Source organism: Aethalodelphis obliquidens, unplaced genomic scaffold, assembly GCF_003676395.1.
Source record: "Aethalodelphis obliquidens isolate GAN/ISIS:26980383/991018 unplaced genomic scaffold, ASM367639v1 scaffold5, whole genome shotgun sequence".
NCBI classification, from domain to species: Eukaryota; Metazoa; Chordata; class Mammalia; order Artiodactyla; family Delphinidae; genus Aethalodelphis; species Aethalodelphis obliquidens.
In genome coordinates, this window is record NW_020837949.1 from 21,974,025 (window position 1) to 21,991,660 (window position 17,636).

Genomic DNA, 17,636 nt, shown 5'->3' on the forward strand with positions numbered 1-17,636 from the left:
ATTCCATTTAACCCAACTGTGTCCTTCCAACTTAATTAGGAGTGGGAGACCATACTTTGCTCTATAGAAATTTGCTTTACCTGGCTGCAACATTGATTTGGGACAACACTGGCCACTAGGATTATTCTAGTTTGTACTTAGGGTTATTGCTTTTGTAGATGAATGGATCCAACCAGCTACACTATTGTACAAGCTGAATTCCTCACCACTGCGGGGTGCCGGGCATTTGGTTAGCAGCTGTGGCTGCTGCTTGCTCCTAAGGTATGAACAAATCACCCCACTGACGAGCTGAGCTCAGGGTGGTCTAATTAAAACAGATGCCACTTGGATACAACTTCACAGGACCTTGGAATGCAGGGGAGTTTAAGGGTCATCTAGTCCAACTACCCACACGTTTCCAGTGAGACCTGCGGGAACTAAATCACTTCTGCCACAGCTTGAAAAGGCAGACATGCCACATGCATTCCCACACATGAGCCCCATTCTGGTCCATGTACACTCAAACTTTATTTGGCTGCCTGGGTGGGGACGGAGAGGAGGAGGAAGACAGCGCTGAAGGGCCGGGTCAGTAGGGGTGATTCAGCGTGTGCTCCATGATGGTCAGAAGTGCCAGCCATGTCTCCTGGGCCGTGGGGATGATCTGGGAGGCCGGCAGCAGGAAGCCATAGCGCCCGGTGTCCCGGAGCTCGAAGGTGAAGGAGTACTTGATGCCCTGGTCATAGGTCCAGTCAATGGTGCCTCCACTGGCTTGGTCTGGGGCAGGAGCAGACCGGCAGAACAAAGGTCACTCGCTTGAAAACATTTGCATGGGCTGGGCTAATGGTCCAAAGCCCAGAGCCTCGTGCAGTGTTGACTGGAGTCAGCATCTGCTAAGTTCCTACTGTTGACCAAGTAGCCTGGCTTCCTCCCAAGAAGCTCCCCTGAAGGGTCTTAGTCCAAGAGGCCCAGAGAGGCAGACCAGCGATGGTTCTCCTCTCACTGGGTCATGCAAGGAAGCTCCCACGATTTTGAAAGCCACCTCCATCTAACAGCCACTTGGGTCAAGCCCCCACATATACCAGAGTTGCCCACTTGGGTAACCAGGACTGTCCCCCGGATGCTGGTCTGCAGGGGGAAAGTGCAAGGGTCAGAGTCAAAGCAAAAGCCCCTCGTCTGTCTTTTGCAGACAGATTTGCAGTAGGTATCAAAGCAGCTGCAGAATCGGGCACGGGAGAGGGAGGTGGCTGCATATCAGAATTTAACTCCACAATATTGAACAAAGCAAAAACCTTTTGACTCAGGGTTAAAACAGTTTCCAAAGAAGGCCTGGAGTCCAAAAGTAAGGCCAGCCCCAGGTGAGACTGTGACTCACTCACCCCCAGAACTGGGCACTTGGGGCAGGAAGTCTGAGGTGTGTCCCTGCGCCCTGCTTCTTCAGTACTCTCACCTCCTGTCAGCCACAAGCTTGCTGTGTCTCTTCAGGGCTCAATGGGATCTGAACACCGCAACCTCAACCCCTGCTGCCATCCCCGCCACCTGTCTCTGCTGCAGCCACTGGGTCTCTGTGCTCTTCCTGCCGTTCCCATACACGCCAGGTCAGGGCACACGGGAAGGCCTTTGTTCTAGAAGATTCCTCTGCCTGGAAGGCTCTTCCTCAAATAGCCTCTTAGCTCCATCCCTCCTTTCCTTCAATACTTGCCCAAATTTCACTCTCTCAATGAGGCCTATGCTTCAGTCCACCTGCCCTGCTTCCACCCCCAGTACTCCTGAGTCCCCTCACCCTGTCCTAGTAGTTCTTTTTCTCCCAGCACTTATCACCTAACACATGGTATCATTTCCTTATTCACGTTTATTGTCATGGCTGGCTAGAATGGAGGTTTCCTGATCTTGGCTTATTTTTATTCCCAACTGTATCCCAAGCACACAAAACAAGGCCTGGTGTATCATAGGTGTTCAATAAACATTTGTTGACTTAATTCCATGTTGATGTAGCAGTCCTCCTCTCAGGGGCAGTGCATGGATAAGTAAGCTGGGAAAAGATAGGATATATTCTCTAACTGAAGAGCATTGGAAGAAGAGTATTTTTTAAGTTGAATTTCTTAGGGATCTACAATACAAAGGCCAGCAGAACTCTCTACCCGCTCCATGCATGAAGCTGAACTTAACCCCAAGATAAGAGTTCTCAGAGGAACTGAAGGGTTTGTCTGAAGGTATCGAGGAAGGCAGAGTTCACATGAGGAAAGGGCCCCGCTGCCCACCAAGCCAGCAGTAGTCAGGCGTGGCCAGGGCTGTTCTCCTCACCCATGCTCCCAGGTTGGGGAACCCTTGGCTACCTCCTCCAGGAGGGACACTTCCTCCAGCAGGGAAAGCCAGCTGAGCTTCCTCCCAGACCACCCACAGAGACAATGCACCTACTTACAAATTGTTGTGATGATGCTGCCATACTTGAACTTGGTCCCATACAGAGAGGTCAGGGCCTCAACAGCAGACTTAGCCACCTGATCCTGGAGAAAACGCCAAGCAAGACTGCTTGTCATGGCCAGCAGTGCCAGACCCCCAGAACCACAGGGCCAGGGTACCCTGGGGGCTGGCAGGATGACCCAGGAGCACATACCCTGCAGAAGCCGGCCCCCAGCAGAGAGCATGGAACCTGTTGGGTCCTGCAGGGTCAGGCCCGGGAACTCAGCAGGATGTGACCTTGTGGGATGTCTGGCTGCTACTTCACTGCCCTTTGGTCACCCTGCAGCTCCAGGTTTAAACTTGTGGTACAAGCTCAAAGTCCACCCCTACCCCTTCCTCTGTCATGTGACAGAAGTGACTCAACCACTCTGTGCCTCAGCTTTCCAGACAGAAAGGCTAGTCTGCCCTGCTGGTCTTCTCAAGCCATCAGGGGTCCATGGGAGAAAGGGGTGCTAGGCACAGTGTAGGGCCTTGTGCCTTAAGCAGGTTTGATGGATAAACCCAGGCCCACCCAAAGCTGCCTTTGGGATGAGAGGGCAAGCAGGGATCAGCACGTACCAGCTCATCCTTGTCTGCAGGTGATTCTCTTTTGTAGCCAAAGGGATACAAGAGGAGCTGGGAGTAGCTGTGGATGGAGATGAAGGCCTTGATGTTCCCGTGTTCTTTCACAAAGTCCACGATGGACTTGACCTCCACTTCGGAATTGGCAAACTTGCCACGGTAAGTTTCCGAGCATGGGTTGCTGCTGGATCCGGCCTCTGTGGGAGGGGAGAGTTGGCATTCCTTACACCCAAGCAATGTAGCTTCCATGGCTTCTGGTCTTTGCATGAGTTGAGATGCAGGAGGGCTCACCCCCACCCCGGATAAGGAAAGGGCAGAAGCCTTTTATAAGCTGGGGGTCCTGCCTCCCTCCCCAGCCAAACTTGGACAAAGCTGATGGACATGCCCAGAGAGGTAGGAAGGGCTCCTCAAGCAACACCAGTTCCTGCAGTGAAGTGACCACAGAGGGAAGGAGCTGAAGTTACGCTAGACAACCAATAGATTGGTTTCAGACCTCAGTTCCATTGGGAAGCACTTTACAGGCAAGGGACAAGCAGATCTCAGAGGGCCACCTTCCTCACTGTGCACCTTGGAGGAGAGGCCAACATTACCCATGTGCCTCCACTGCTGGGGCAGGAGAGGGTTGGGGGATGACAGGACAAAGGACAGTAAGAAGCCATTCTGGGGTGTCCCATCCCTGCTCCCCAAACCACACTGGGCCTTACTCCCAAAGCCAGCGTCCCAGTTCCTGTTGGGGTCCACCCCAATGCAGGTGGAGCCCGACGTCAGGGATCGAGTCTTGCGCCACATTCGATTCTGAGAAAGGAAAAGTGATCAGCCACCCAACAGAGGCCACAATCAACACAGAGCCCCAATCCGGAGCCTGGGTGTGGACACAGTATGGAATCAGAAGCCACTTTCAACTGGTTGTCAGGGAGGAAGGTCTGCAAAGGGGGCTCTTGGCTGAAGGAAAATGGAGGAGACAATGGATGGCATTTGGCCAGGGGGTTCTACTGGCAGAAAGAGGAAGGCATGTGGCAACCACCCCCCCAGCCCCTTACAAAATTGATTGGTAGCATGCTGTCCCATAGACATAAAGTAGAACCAGGGAAGAAGGTCTGGGCAGTGTGTCTCCACTGGGGAAAGTTCTGTCCCCCACAACCTGGACATTTGGCAATATCTGAAGATGTTTTTGGTTGTCTCATCTGGGGGCTTGAGTCAGTCAGGAAGCTGCTTGCGCAGGACAGCCCCCAACACATGAAGAATTATCTGCCCCAAATGTCAAGAATGCCAAGGTCAAGAACCCCTAGTCTAGGGGGACAGGTCTGTTTGTCCCTCTCTCAACTTCTGGGAGTTGAGATTAGGGGTGAGTAGCTTGTGGGGCTCAGAGGACAGAGGCCCACCCTGCTTTCCCCAAGAAGAGGAGAAGGCCTGTACCTTGCTGTGGGTGAAGGCAAAACCATCAGGGTTGGTGACGATCTCCAAGAATATGTCCATGTTGTCCAGAATGGCAGTGAAAGCTGGGTCCTGGCCATAGTCTTGTGCGATCTGGTGGAGGTTGGGGAGCAGAGGGGCAGAGCGCGCCAGGCCAGGAATCTGCCATGCTAGAGCAATGGATGCCTGCCCTCGACCTCCCTCTGTGGTCATTGCTTCTGGATGGAAGCAGGGGCCAGGGCTTCTATGGGCCTTGGATACCGATGCCCTACCAGGCGAGAGCACCCTCACCTCCGTAGGCTTACCTTCTTTGCAAACCAGACCCCACTGGCCTGGGTGACCCACTCCCGAGAATGGATGCCCGTGTCAATCCAGATGGCTGGACGGTTGTTCCCCCCAGTGCTGAACTGGATGAGAAGAGCAGGAAATAGTTCAGCTGGGGCCCTGTCTCACCTCCTTGAAGGGGAGTGCACCCCAACCCAGAGGCTGTCTGCTCTCTGGTATCTCAGGTTGAGGCTCTGTTTGTGGGACCATCACTCAGGTGGGATGTGGGAGTGGGTCTGGACCGGGATCCTGCAGAGCTTTGCCTCCTGCCCTCAGCTCAAGCTTGGCGCAAATAATGACTCAGCCAGACTTTCGGGCCCTTCCATGTTCCAATGCCCATACATAGTTCTCTGTCGGAGGTCACAAACAAAACATTTTATCTGGACTACCAGACACTGGGATACTTTCCACAATGTGACACTTGACTGGAAACACTTGCGTCACCTAAAATTGTGTGTGTACTGGTATGCACACACCTATGCTACACAGGGAGTCCATATAACAGTGTGTTCTCTGTAACCCTGGGCTCACCCATGGGTGCCTACACACAGATGTGGGGGCCCAGTCTTGCAGATGTGCTCACGTACATCCACTGGCAGGTGCCCGTTACCTTCAGCACGTAGATGGGACGGCCTTCGTAGCTGCTGCCGATCTGGAGCTTGCTGACAAGCTGTGGGTGCTCGGCCGCCAGCAAGTCCATGAAGTCATAGATCTGAGGAGGCAGAGGAGGGAAGGCTGCCTTCATGGCTTCCGGGCACCTGGATGCCTCCCTTAGCAGCTCCGTTAGCGAGCCTGCTGTGAGCCCTGAATGCGGAGGAGCCACGACCCAGAGCCTCGAGGCCACATGGTGACAGAGCAGATGTCACGCACACCCAGGCTGGCCCTGGCGCGTTCTGCCAGTCTGACGAAGAGCTTGGTGCTTGTGGAGCGGGGCCCCGGGGTCCCTCACCTCCTCCAGGGTGTGGTAGGTGGCATAGTTAAAGGTGTTAGTGCTGCGGGCCCGGCTCCGGGAGGCGAACATCTGCTCCTGCTCGTCGTCCAGCAGCGACTGCACGTCCTCTATCATGATTGTGTATCTGAGGCCACGGGCCTCCAGGAAGACTTTGACAGCCTGGATGCTGGGGAAGGGCACTCGGACGTCGATGGGGGAGCCTGGCTGGGCAGGGCCCCTCCAAAAATCCAGCTGGGGAGGACAAGAGCCACTGTCACAGCGGGCTGGGAAAGGGCCGGCCCGGGATAGGGTGTCGGCACCAGAATTTCCCATATAATTGGGGATGGGGCACAGCTGTTAGGGGAAGAGGCTGCAGGGAATCCCTGGGTGCTGGACAAAGTCCAGTTTGGTCAGGGAAATGGCCCAGGAAGCAGAGTGGAGAGGCTTTGAGGCAGCAAGGGAGAGAGAAGAATTAGAAGTTGGGGCGGTGTGGGGGGCTCTTTTGCTCAGATGCTCAAAGGCAGCAAGATTCTAGCACTGGGAAGTTTAAGTCACTTCCTAACAGGGATCAGTCCCATGGCTCCCTCCTGGGTGGCTGGGGAGAGAGAGCCCAGGCCCCATTTGGCCCCAGGTGGGAGGGGGTCTGAGGCGAGCCCATCTGCCCTGAGACGTACCCTGGGGCCTCAGGGCAGCTCCCACATCCTCTAACCTGTAGGTGCTCCAGGTCCTCCAGCTCCTTCACCATCTGTACCTGGGCTTCATCGGCCGCAGAGATTCGGAGCACCTGGTGCCTGGGCAGAGCGGGAGGGGAGACTGAGGGCCTGAGCAGCTCCTACTGGCTATACGTGCTCCCCAAGTGGGAGGAGGGCGGCTGGGCCTCGGTCCTCTGGGCTGAGCAGGGGAAGCACGAGGGATCCTAGCGACGGGAGGCCTGGGCTCCTCGGAACCTTCTGGACACTGCTGCTGTCCCTATCCCAGCTTAGACTCTTTCTCTCTAAAGCTAGCTAGGCCTCCTCCTGCCTCCTCTTCTGAAGAGTCCTCCTCAGAGCTCAGATATTCTCCAGGGCTCAAGAGGCTGTCCTAAGAGACCTGACCCCTTCTCAGTCCTGGTCCCCAGTCAGCCTGCCTTCCAGGATGTGCTAGTCTGCTCCTCTCTGACCATCTTCCCATGTGTCTGTCTGTCCCTCTCCTCCAGATGCTGGCTGGGGGTTAAGTCCTCCCTATCTCCCTTCTGAGCACCCCTTCCTCTCCATGCTCCTACCCCACGAAGTCCTCTTTGCCAAGGACAGCCCCCAGCAGCACGCTCAAAATCAGGAGCCCCTGCATGCTGCAGCCAGTTGGGAAGGTCAGTTGAGGCGGAGAAGGTCCTGGGGCCTTTTAAACTCTCCCAGGACAGAGGTCTCCTGGCTGTGCCCAAGAGTTGTCCTTCCACTTGCACCTGGGCTCTATCCCACGGGGAGGGAGAGGTGGGAGTTCCAAGCTCTGACACCTACCCACTCTCCCTGATAAAGTGGCAGGGAACAGGACAGCTGGAGAGATAAGCCAGGCCTCAACCCCTGGCCATGAGGGGCCGTCCTGGGCCTGAGGGTCAGCTAGGGCTGAGGCCTCCCAGCTGGAGCCCTGATTGCCCAGAGCCCTGCAGCCCACAGACCCTATGGTCCTGTTTACTGACCCGGCAATGGAGAAGGAGCCAGGACTCTGGAGTGGCCACACCAGCTGCAGCCTCATGTGAGGTGTCCTCTTCTCACATTTCCCGGAGCACCAGCTCTTTTGTTCCTATGAGAGAGCAGGATGGGACCTTCTGGGATCCCAGCCAGCTCCCAGATTTCCTGGCTTCTCACCACACGGGCTTTGTCCAGGGCTGCCTGACCTTTAGGGTACAACCCCGTGAAGGAAACTTCCCAGCCCCACTCTTACCAGTCTCGGTGGTCTTGTGGGAATCAGGCCACAGCACAGAAGCAGAAGTTTCCCTCCACCCCCACTGCTCTAGGGCTCTGGGATCAAGGGTTGCCCTTGATGGGAACTGTAACCAGATGTCCTCTGAGTAGAAAGTGCGGTGGTGGGAACCAGGGCCAGAACCCTGTTGGGACTGCACACTGTATAGGAGACACTGGAATTCACAACGGGGAATTTGCTCTGGCTCTGGATGCTGACCTCATTGCAGAGACATCTAACACAAATCTGCCCTAATCCACCAGGGCCCCAGTGGTTCCCCGGCAGCATCTGGGGGCCCTGCTCTGGGTCAGGGCCTCAGGCTTGGGCACTGCCAACAATGAAGGCGGCCCTTTCCGGTTTCCATCTCTTCCCTCTGCCTCCCTAGCCCACCTCCTATGGTCCAACCTTCCTATGCCAAGGCAGAGTGACCCCATTACATTTACCCACAACTCTCTCCTGAGCATAGCTCTGGGAAGATGATGAAACACTGAATCCATCCTCAACAGATATTGAGCCTCCATGAAGACTGTTCCTTTCTACTCTGGCAGCTTTTCCTGCCCTCCAGACCCCAGGCAAGGCTTACCACCTCCCTGAAGCTTCCTCTGGCTTCTTTCTCTCTCACCTACCTGCCCCTTCTCTGAATGTTCATCTCTTTGCTCATTCATCCTCTGGGTCAGGTCCTGTGCTCCACCCTGAGATGATGCCCGAAGCAGACGGGTGGGTCCCTGATCTCACAGAACTCAGTCTAATGGAGAAGACAGAAGTAACCAACTAACTTGTGTCCTCTCAGGCTTTCCAAGAAGCTGTGGGTCAATAAGACAGGATTAAGCATGCAAGAGATTCATGGGGAGACACATCCATGAAGGATAAAGGGGAGAGAGAAGAGCCTTACCTCGTTGCAGGTCTGACACCTGGGAGAGGATTGGGCAGGAGGAACTCAGGCAGCAGTGCAGTTCTGAATCTTGGAGCCAACATTGCAGTTCAGGGAGCCCTACGTCCTATAGGAATGCTGGTACTAGTGCCGCATTGTGCTCAGTCACTAGCTGGGAACAGCCCGTGGGAAGTGTGGCCACATCATACCACGGTGATACTCCCCACTGACTTGTCAGGGAGCTGAGAGAGCTCACAGTCTAGCGGGAAAGACAGAAGTAACCAACCAACATGTTGGTTCTCCAACAGGTCTCCAAGAAGCTGTCACCAAGACAGGATTAAACATAAAAGACACTCACTGGGTTGCTCTCCTTGCTGTAGGAGACCTGAGCAGTGCATTTCCTGTGATGTGAAGTGAAAAGTACCAGTAGGGGTATGGACTTAGAACTATGGGCTCATCCAAGAGTGTCCAGGGAAGACTTTACCAAGAATGTGAAACTTGATCTGGGTCTTAATGACTGGATTTTGCCAGGGATGGAAGGGAAGTGGTGTTTATCACACTGCTTGGTTCTTGAGCACAAACTGATATTTATTTCTCCTTAATTGTTCCTAGAGTGTTATTTCTGTCTCCCCAATGAGACTAGACATTTCCTGAGACCAGGAACCAGGTCTCACCCATCCCTCAGTCCCCCTCATCTCTTAGTGCCCTGCAGTGCTCTCGAGCTGTTCCTTTTTTAATTTTATTTATTTATTTATTTATTTATGGCTGTGTTGGGTCTTCATTGCTCCGCACAGGTTTTCTCTAGTTGTGGGGATCAGGGGCTACTCTTTGTTGTGGTGCGCGGGCTTCTCACTGCGGTGGCTTTTCTCTTTGTGGAGTACGGGCTCTAGGCGCACGGGTTTCAGTAGTTGTGACTCGTGGGCTCTAGAGCGCAGGCTCAGTAGTTGTGGCGCCTGGGCCTAGCTGCTCTGTGGCATGTGGGATCTTCCCAGACCAGGGCTTGAACCCGTGTCTCCTGCATTGGCAGGTGGACTCTTAACCACTATGCCACCAAGGAAGCCCCTCGAGCTGCTCTAATCTGTTCCCCACTAGGAAAGAAAGTTTTGTAGAGCCTTTCTTTAGTTTGCATTATGAAAACAATATTTCTTTTTCTATTTCTAAATCAAAAGTGGTCCTATAATTTTTAATGTTTCATGCACACTACACATGTTGAAGGGTGTGTTGGCTAACTCTTGGCCTTTTGTGAATTTCTTCCAGAAAAGACAAGACCATTGGAAAAGGGGTGGGGGGAAGGCACTGCCTCGCCAAGGGGCCTCTTGCTGCCTCCAGCCAGCAATCTAAGTTGTCCAAGAGTCATATAGTCTATTTTCTTGCAAGGTTGGAAAAGATTAATTCAATGTTGCAAGTTGAAATTAAGGCCAGCACTGGCAGGAAGCTGAAAGCACAGTGGCAGAGGAATGTGGGTCTCAGATGGAAATTAAGCCTAATTCCTGGGGTCCCTCCAAAGCACCTCAGTAAGCTGAAAATTGCCTTTTGGTAAAGACCAATTTGCTAGACTGGAACCTGGGGCAGAGGGCCACAACTCTGCCTCTCTACCCATGGGCATGTTTGACATTGGTCCAGAGCAAGGGCAAAGGATGAGGGCCATTGGGCTGAAAGCTGGGGGAACAGGCAGAGCACCAAGACCTATTAGCATGAGAAAGAAACCACCAGGCCGGCATCTAGATTCAAGGACAAGTCACTGGGTAAGTGCCTGAGAGCAAATAGACGAAAGACCTGCTGTTTCCACGTGGACAAGCATTCAGCATCCCTTTCTCCTTCCTGCTGGCTGAGCAAACCCAGATTGAATGCAGGTGTCACCCCTCAGGAAAGTCACCCCATTCCCAGCTTAGGGATAAATTCTAAGATTGGTCTAAGACAATCTTCAAGGAATCTCATTCTCTTTTGCAAGTGAAGTGATTGGTTTAGAGGTGGGCACGTGACACAGTTTTGTCAATGAGATGTGAGGGGAGGCCAGTGAGGAAGCTTCTAGAAAACATTTCCCCACTCTTGAGAAGGAGGTACCTTTCTCGAATATTGTCAAGTCTGTTGCCCCACCTTCAGACTATATAATATGAAAGAATATTCATTTTCTTTTCATTAATTGGGATTTCTGTTGTTGCTGTAAAAAGCATTCTAACTGGTGGACTTACTAAGCTTTTAAAGTACTTGTATTGTCAGAAGACAATAAATTTTAGCCCAGGGGAGCCTTTATGTGAAGTGGAGAAAGGCACCCCTCCCACTCTGGACAGACATCATCCCTTGTCCTCAGCAGAATACCTTTGTGCAGTGCACAAACTGGGCAACTATCCGTGGCAGCCCTGTTGCCAGAGAATGTCCAGGCATGGTCAACAGAAGCTCTAAGACAATGCTTAGAGACCCCCAAACCAAAACCTAGAAAATGGGTTGTTAAAGCGGCATAAGGAGAAGCAGTCCCCCATGTCCATATTAGAGATCAAAGGGGGACAGTGGGCAAGGGAGAACTTTGAAGAGAGCACAAACGGGTGCAGTCAGAATGGCTGCAAGAAGTAGATGGATGAGACTTCAGCTATCCCCCTTTGGCAAGTGTGTTTAAGGCTGTACGTGGTAAAGTGTGCATGTGGGAAAAGAAGTCTATATGGGAATTTGAGGCAGCCAAGTGGTGGGCTGTAAAGGACATCTCTCATTTGCCCCACCGAGTATCCTCCTCCTGATAACAGCATCTCCTTTTTCCCTGAGGGTCCACCCTTCCCAACTCCGAGGCCATGTGATTCAGGTGGACCTAGCCACCCCACCCCTACCCCAGCTCTAGGGATGAGCCAACAAATTCTATTCTCTTTTTTTTCCTCCAGCTTTTTCAAGTAGGTTTTCTGTCACATGTGATTGAAAAAAGTACCCAGCTATAAAACAGATAACTAATAAGAACCTACTGTATCACACAGGGAACTCTACCCAATACTCTGTAATGGCCTATATGGGAAAAGAATCTAAAAAAGAGTGGAGATATGTATATGTATAACTGATTCACTTTGTTATACACCTCAAACTAACACAACATTGTAAATCAACTATACTCCAATAGAATTTTTTTAAAAAAGAAAAAGAAAGAAAAAAGTACCCAGCTCACACAGACATTGTCTAACTTCAGAAGAGAGCAAAATGGGAGAGGAATGCCTTGTAAAAGTAGACTGCCACAAACCCAGCATATGATTTGCGGCAGGTCCCTATACATCCCTGGACCTCAGTTTCCTCATCTACGAAGGGAGGGAGTTGGTCAGAATGATCTCCATGGTCCCTTCCAGTTGTGACACTCTATGATTCTGGGACATTTGTATTTTTACCCCCAAACAAATCTCAGCCATCGTGACAGGTCTGGGCAGGGTGGAGAGAGGCTCACCAGGTTTGCGGGAAGATCAGAATAGAGCCACAGGGGCCCTGGGGTTTGCAGTGGGTAAGTGTTCCCAGGGTAGTGTAGGTTGGGAGGGACCACATCCTGCTGAAGCTGCAGCAGGGGGTTTTGGGGTGGAGGTGGGGGTGACGTGGAAGACGAGGAGGTGGAGGCCCATCAGCAGCCTCCTTGAGTTTTGCTTTCGTTACTGAGTGTCCAGCAGAGCCTATTTGTTTGCTTTGAAGCTGTGGAACTGTCGTTTTAAAGTAGCTAGCAGTGTTTGACCCCAGAATGGAGGCAGAATCTTTCTTTGGAGGAAGAGTCACCTGGAGGGAGCAGCACTCCAGTGGGTCTTTAGGAAAAGTCAAGTCAGGACTTCCCTGGTGGCGCAGTGGTTGAGAGTCCGCCTGCCGATGCAGGGGACACAGGTTCATGCCCCGGTCCGGGAAGACCCCACATGCCGCGGAGCGGCTGGGCCCGTGAGCCATGGCCGCTGAGCCCGCGTGTCCGGAGCCTGTGCTCCGCAGCAGCAGAGGCCACAACAGTGAGAGGCCCACGTACTGCAAAAAAAAAAGTCAAGTCAGAGCCCAAATCTCAGAACAGAGATGCAAAAGAGAGAGGAGCCAAGCAGGAATGTCCCATGTGTAGAAGGAAAAACGGGGAAGGGGAGGTTTGCCTCTGCCTGAGCCTGGGAGAGGAGCTGGGGAGCACTTGAGGGTGCATTGCTACACTTGGGGGCAATGTGGGAGCAGGCAGAGGGTCAAGGAGAATGAAGGCTGTAGGGGTTACCTCATGAAGGAACGTGAACCAACCCCAACGACAGCAATCTCCAGCATCCAATTTAAGTGCTTTATTTTCTACATTGCATTTCCCTTCCGTATTCCCAAGTAAAATTTTGTGAGATGTTACCCTGTGGTCTTGGCTATGCTTTGGGGAATTGAGAGAGGTGGGCTGATGGGTGGGTGGATGAGAGCCACAGAAGTTGGTAAAGCTGGTTAGGAGAGAGCAAGAGGCCGAGTGCAGACCCCGGGGAGAAGTTAGTGAGGGACAAGCCGAACGAATAGATTTGTATCATCATTCCCAAGGATGGTCCCGAATCCTGGGGTAAGGAGACTCTGAAGGCGAACAGGCTGGAGTTGTCCTTCAGGACACACCCCCCCACCATCACCTACAAGAGGAACATGTCCTCACCAGTTTGTCAAGCACTGACAGGCCCTATGTTCACTGGTTTTTCCCTCAGTTTGTACTAAGTGGCTGCCTGGGCCTTCTTATTTTTCTAAAGAAGCTTTTTAATTTTATTTTTCAGTAAATTCATTTTCTCTCTGGCCCTGTATGGGGTGGTCAGAGGGGAGATGGAGGAGGACAGGGGAAATGGACAGCACCTCACGGGACTCCCAGGACCCCAGCCATTAGTACATCACCCTTGGCCTCTGCCGCCTGCCCTGCCCTCACACAGGACTCTTTCACATTCCAAACTGCCTGCCTAGTTTGTTTTCTTAAGAAAGCAATAACCACAGCACATTCACTGTGGTTCTTTATAGCTTTCCATATGTATAATCGCTCTTTCTCTCTTCAGTTTTTCCAATGTTTTTTTCTTTTAAATAAATGCTCATAAATTTTACTGGTGAAAAGGATGAAGAAACATACGAAAAAAAGACAGCTTGTTGGGAGGAAAAAAAAAAAAGAAAAACAAGCAGAATGCAGAAAAATAAATTCTTGTTTAGCATTATATACCTAAGAAATGGGGGTGGGGGGAAATCAAGTTTTATGAAAAAGAGATTATTCTGTAATATCTTCAAAACTTGCATGTCTAAGTCTTGAGCTTTTACTTGATAAGCTTAAATCCCCAGCCATCACCCCCCTGGGCTTGCTGAGGAGACCCCTCAGTCCTAGGAGGACGATCCCTGGCTTCTCTCAGCCATTAGGTTCATGTGGGGCCTTGCGTAAGTTAGATGATCTGGAGGCCCCCAGTCTTTATAACTGCAAAGGGTTGGATTAGAAGCTTTCAAAGGACCCTTTCATCTGGAAAATTCTATGGCTTTATGATAAAGTCAGTCACTTGATGAGCTAGAGCAAAGAAATGGATTCAAAGGCCCCTTCAAATCCTCTCTCCCATCAGAGAAGCTGCAACAGACGCTGCTGGCTGCCTTCCCAATATCCATCCTCCCCTTCCTCCTTACCAGCAAAACTCCAATTTTTGGGGGGGTCAGTAATGTGTCCAGCTATAAAGCAACTTCCCAGCCTCTCTTGCAGCTGGGCGTGGTCACCTGACACAGTCCCAGCCAATAAGATGTAAGTTTAAGCCCATGGATGGCCAATTCAGCTGGCTCACATTTTTTTGCCCCTTACCCTTACCCTTTTTTTGCCTGGAATTCAGTCATATGATGGCAACAGACTAGGGGTCAAAATAGTAGGAAAGTGGCAAAACAGAACAGGCCAGAGGGGTCTGGGTCCCCAGTGCATCAAGGAGTCACTGAACTAGCCCTGCACTGCCCACCGCAGACGACTTATTCTGTAAGAGAAACAAAACCTTGATCTGGTTAAGCCACAGTAAGGTGGGTTTCTGTCACATACGCTAAACCTAGTTGTAATTTGCACTAGGCTGAGGAGAAGAAACACCCCCTTTCAATGAATATTGAGCACCTACTGTGTGCCTGACAGGAACTGAGAGTGAATAACCCAAACATGGTCGTTCCCCTCATAGGCTCTCAAACTAGCAGTAGAGACAATAACAAATAAAGAAGTCAATTAATTATTATCACTGCTATCAAAGAAAGAAATAAGGCTCAGGAAAAGAAAATAATAGATCTACTTCCAGTGGGTGGTCCTAGAAGGACTAGTGAAGCAATGAAATTGAAGGGGAAATTTTACGGAGTGGGCCACACGAAGGAAGAGTAAGAGGAAACAATATTCCAGACAAGAAGAAGCAGCACATACAAAGGCCCCTAGTTGGGAAGGAGCTGAAGTAACTGAGAAAAAGCTGGTGAGGTTGGGGCTGACGAATGAGGCGTTGAAACAAGGTGAGAGAGGGCCAGCCACCTTGTAGGGCCTATAGCAGGGCCAGCCATGTGGCACCTTGGGCGGGTTTTATTTTAAGTCACTGAAGGATTTTAAGGAAAAAATTGCCTTTTAAGAAGACCCCCCCATCTGGAAAGCAGTTTCAGCCCCAACTTCTGTGGGCCTGTTGGCTGCACAGAGATCTGTGCAACAAGTTCCTGGTCCTGGTCCTGAAGGGCTTTGGGCATGACTCAGGGTCACCTGCAGGCCAGTCCCAGGCCTGCCACTCAGTAGCTATGTGCCTTTTAAAAGCCACTGTCCTCTCTGAGCCTGAGCTTCCTCATCTGACAATAAGAACAGTAATAGTCCTACCTCGGGATTTCCCTGGTGGTGCAGTGGTTAAGAATCTGCCTGCCAATGGAAGGGACACGGGTTTGAGCCCTGGTGCAGGAAGATCTCACGTGCTGCGGAGCAACTAAGCCCGTGCGCCACAACTACTGAGCCTGCGTGCCACAACTACTGAGCCCACGTGCCACAACTACTGAAGCCCGTGCACCTAGAGCCCATGCTCTGCAACAAGAGAAGCCACTGCAATGAGAAGCCTGCACAGTATAACAAAGAGTGGCCCCCGCTCACCGCAGCTAGAGAAAGCCTGCGCACAGCAACAAAGACCCAACGCAGCCAAAAATTAAAAATAAATAAATAAATTTATTTAAAAAAAAATAGTCCTACCTCTTAGAGCTGTGAGGAGGCAATGTGTTGAATCCTTGAAACCATGCCTGCTGCACACTATGTGCCAGAAAAGAGTTTATTATTTTCACTGTTACTGGGAAGCCCATCAGCGTCCACATACTCCTGCCTCTAAGGCAATACTTCTCCAACTAGGCATTAGCATCACCTGGGTCCCATCCTCAGAGACTCTGATTCAGTAGGGCTGGGGTGGCCTGAGAATTTGCATTTCCAAAAAGCTTCCAGGTCATGCTGATGCCTGTGGTCTGCAGACCACACTGCATTTGGCTAGGGTCAAGGCAGCCCCTTGGGAATATTTTGGGGAAGGATGACTGGCTTCCCACTGCTGTAGTCACCTTCAGCCCTAATAGACAATGGCAGAGGGTAGGAGGCCCAAAGCCCCACTCCCCCTAGAAGACTTGAATGTGTTCCTTCTGGGAAGCAGGAAAGCAGGGATCAGAGATTCTCAGCCTTTAAGGGACCTCGGAATTTCTGGGGAAGATGGTAAAAAAAGCAGATTTGGGGGTCCACCCCAGAGATTCTGTTTCAGCCTGGGGGTGGAACCCAAACATCTTTATGTTAAATGACTTCCTATAGATTCTGCCACAGGCCACGCTTGGATAAATGGTGACATGGTGGTTTTGGAGTTACACAAACCCAAGTTCAAATCTCCCTCAACTTTCAATCTATATGGCCTTTTGTGGCCTTTAAAACTTCTCCAAATCACGCTCTCCTTATCTGAGCTTATTAATAAGCTTATTAATACCGGTAATATCCTCCCCCTGAGGATGAAATAAAAATATTTGTGCAAAGGGCGTAAAAGTTATAATCACAGACTCCAGTGTGCAAAAGTATGACTCGCTTTATTTATCTAACTTAGCCCATGACCTCGGGTTTCTGTTAATAGCAGAAAACTTCAGCTTGGAAACTCTAGACCACTTCCAGCTCTAAAAAAAACTCATCTTTTTTGGGAAACTCTAGCCCGAGTCAGGATTCTTTCATCCTCTGTCACTGGCCCTTCCCCTGGAAATGATCTAGGTTCTTCAGGGGTCCATTTCCCTGATTTCTCAGGCCTCCCACACGGAACAGCTGGTCCTGGGCACAGGCATGCCCAGTTGATGCCCACCGTGCCATCATGGCTGCTGGCTGCATGGCCCCTCGGCTCAGCCTACTCGCCTCTACCCTAAGCCTTCTTACCCGCCAACCTTCTCATTTCTTTGCTAAGAGCTCTCAACAGCTGCATTATTGATGTGTACCCAGCCATATGGCTGCCTCTAATCACCTGTCCAGAGCCCTTGCTCAGCCACTGTTAATCTGAGGCTCAGGCGCCATATTGGACATGGCCCATACCCAGAGTTTTGATCACCACTGATCCCCTCTTTCCGTTAACTGGTCCAACTTCTGTCTTCTTTTACAGGTTGGGTGGAAAGGGGGACTTGTTCCTATTTTCCCCCGCTTTCTTCCCTGTCTGTAAAACTCTGCACCCCGTGTCCTGCAGGCGCCAGTTCATGGGTATCCACAATCCTTTCCTTCAGCAACAACAATTACTAAAGTCTGGCTTTTGCAAATGAAAGTCTTGCTTCCTGCCTCAGACTTACACAAGCCCATTCAGTTCTCCAGTTGACTTCTTGTTCTCGGGGGTACTTGCCTTCCCCTGAAAGCAGGGCAAACAGACCCTCCCGGCTCCCCAATGATGGGGGAAGGCAAAAGGTACAAGGAAGCCTGAGGATGGGGGAAGGGACCTCATTTGTATCTCAGAATCTCTCCCTGAGATAAAGTAAATGGCCTTGCCTAAACTAACTTCTCAGTGCACGACAACCACGATGATTATCGTGAGGAGGAAAAAGAGGACTTCTCTCTGGATGTGCAGTGCTGTGCTGTGCTGGCTCTGACTGGCTGCGACTCTGCTCCCAAGACCAAGGGAGGCTGTGAGGGTGTCCAGGAAGAGCAGGTCACAAACTAGTAACTTTTTCACTTTCGTTAACAGGGTGAGAGGGATCTTCTGAATGGAGGACTCTGAAATGTGCGTC

The 17,636-nt window shown here is 51.4% G+C and overlaps 1 protein-coding gene across 2 annotated transcripts; it reads right to left on the reverse strand.

Annotated features, from left to right (window-relative positions):
* Positions 1–475: 475 nt before the first annotated feature.
* CPA1 (carboxypeptidase A1) lies at positions 476–9,287 on the reverse strand. 2 transcript variants are annotated; one of them, XM_027101924.1, is made up of 11 exons: positions 8,230–9,287; positions 7,341–7,444; positions 6,378–6,459; positions 5,687–5,920; positions 5,348–5,449; positions 4,719–4,820; positions 4,417–4,527; positions 3,705–3,795; positions 2,998–3,197; positions 2,399–2,483; positions 476–753 (listed from the first exon to the last, which is right to left on the reverse strand). In XM_027101924.1, exons 1-11 carry the CDS (start codon positions 8,266–8,268, stop codon positions 566–568), a joined length of 1,338 nt encoding a protein of 445 aa, XP_026957725.1. In that variant the 5' UTR covers positions 8,269–9,287; the 3' UTR covers positions 476–565. The 2 variants fall into 2 exon arrangements, with proteins under 2 accessions (XP_026957725.1, XP_026957726.1); XM_027101925.1 differs by having other exon boundaries at positions 6,930–9,287.
* Between the last annotated feature and the right edge of the window lie 8,349 nt (positions 9,288–17,636).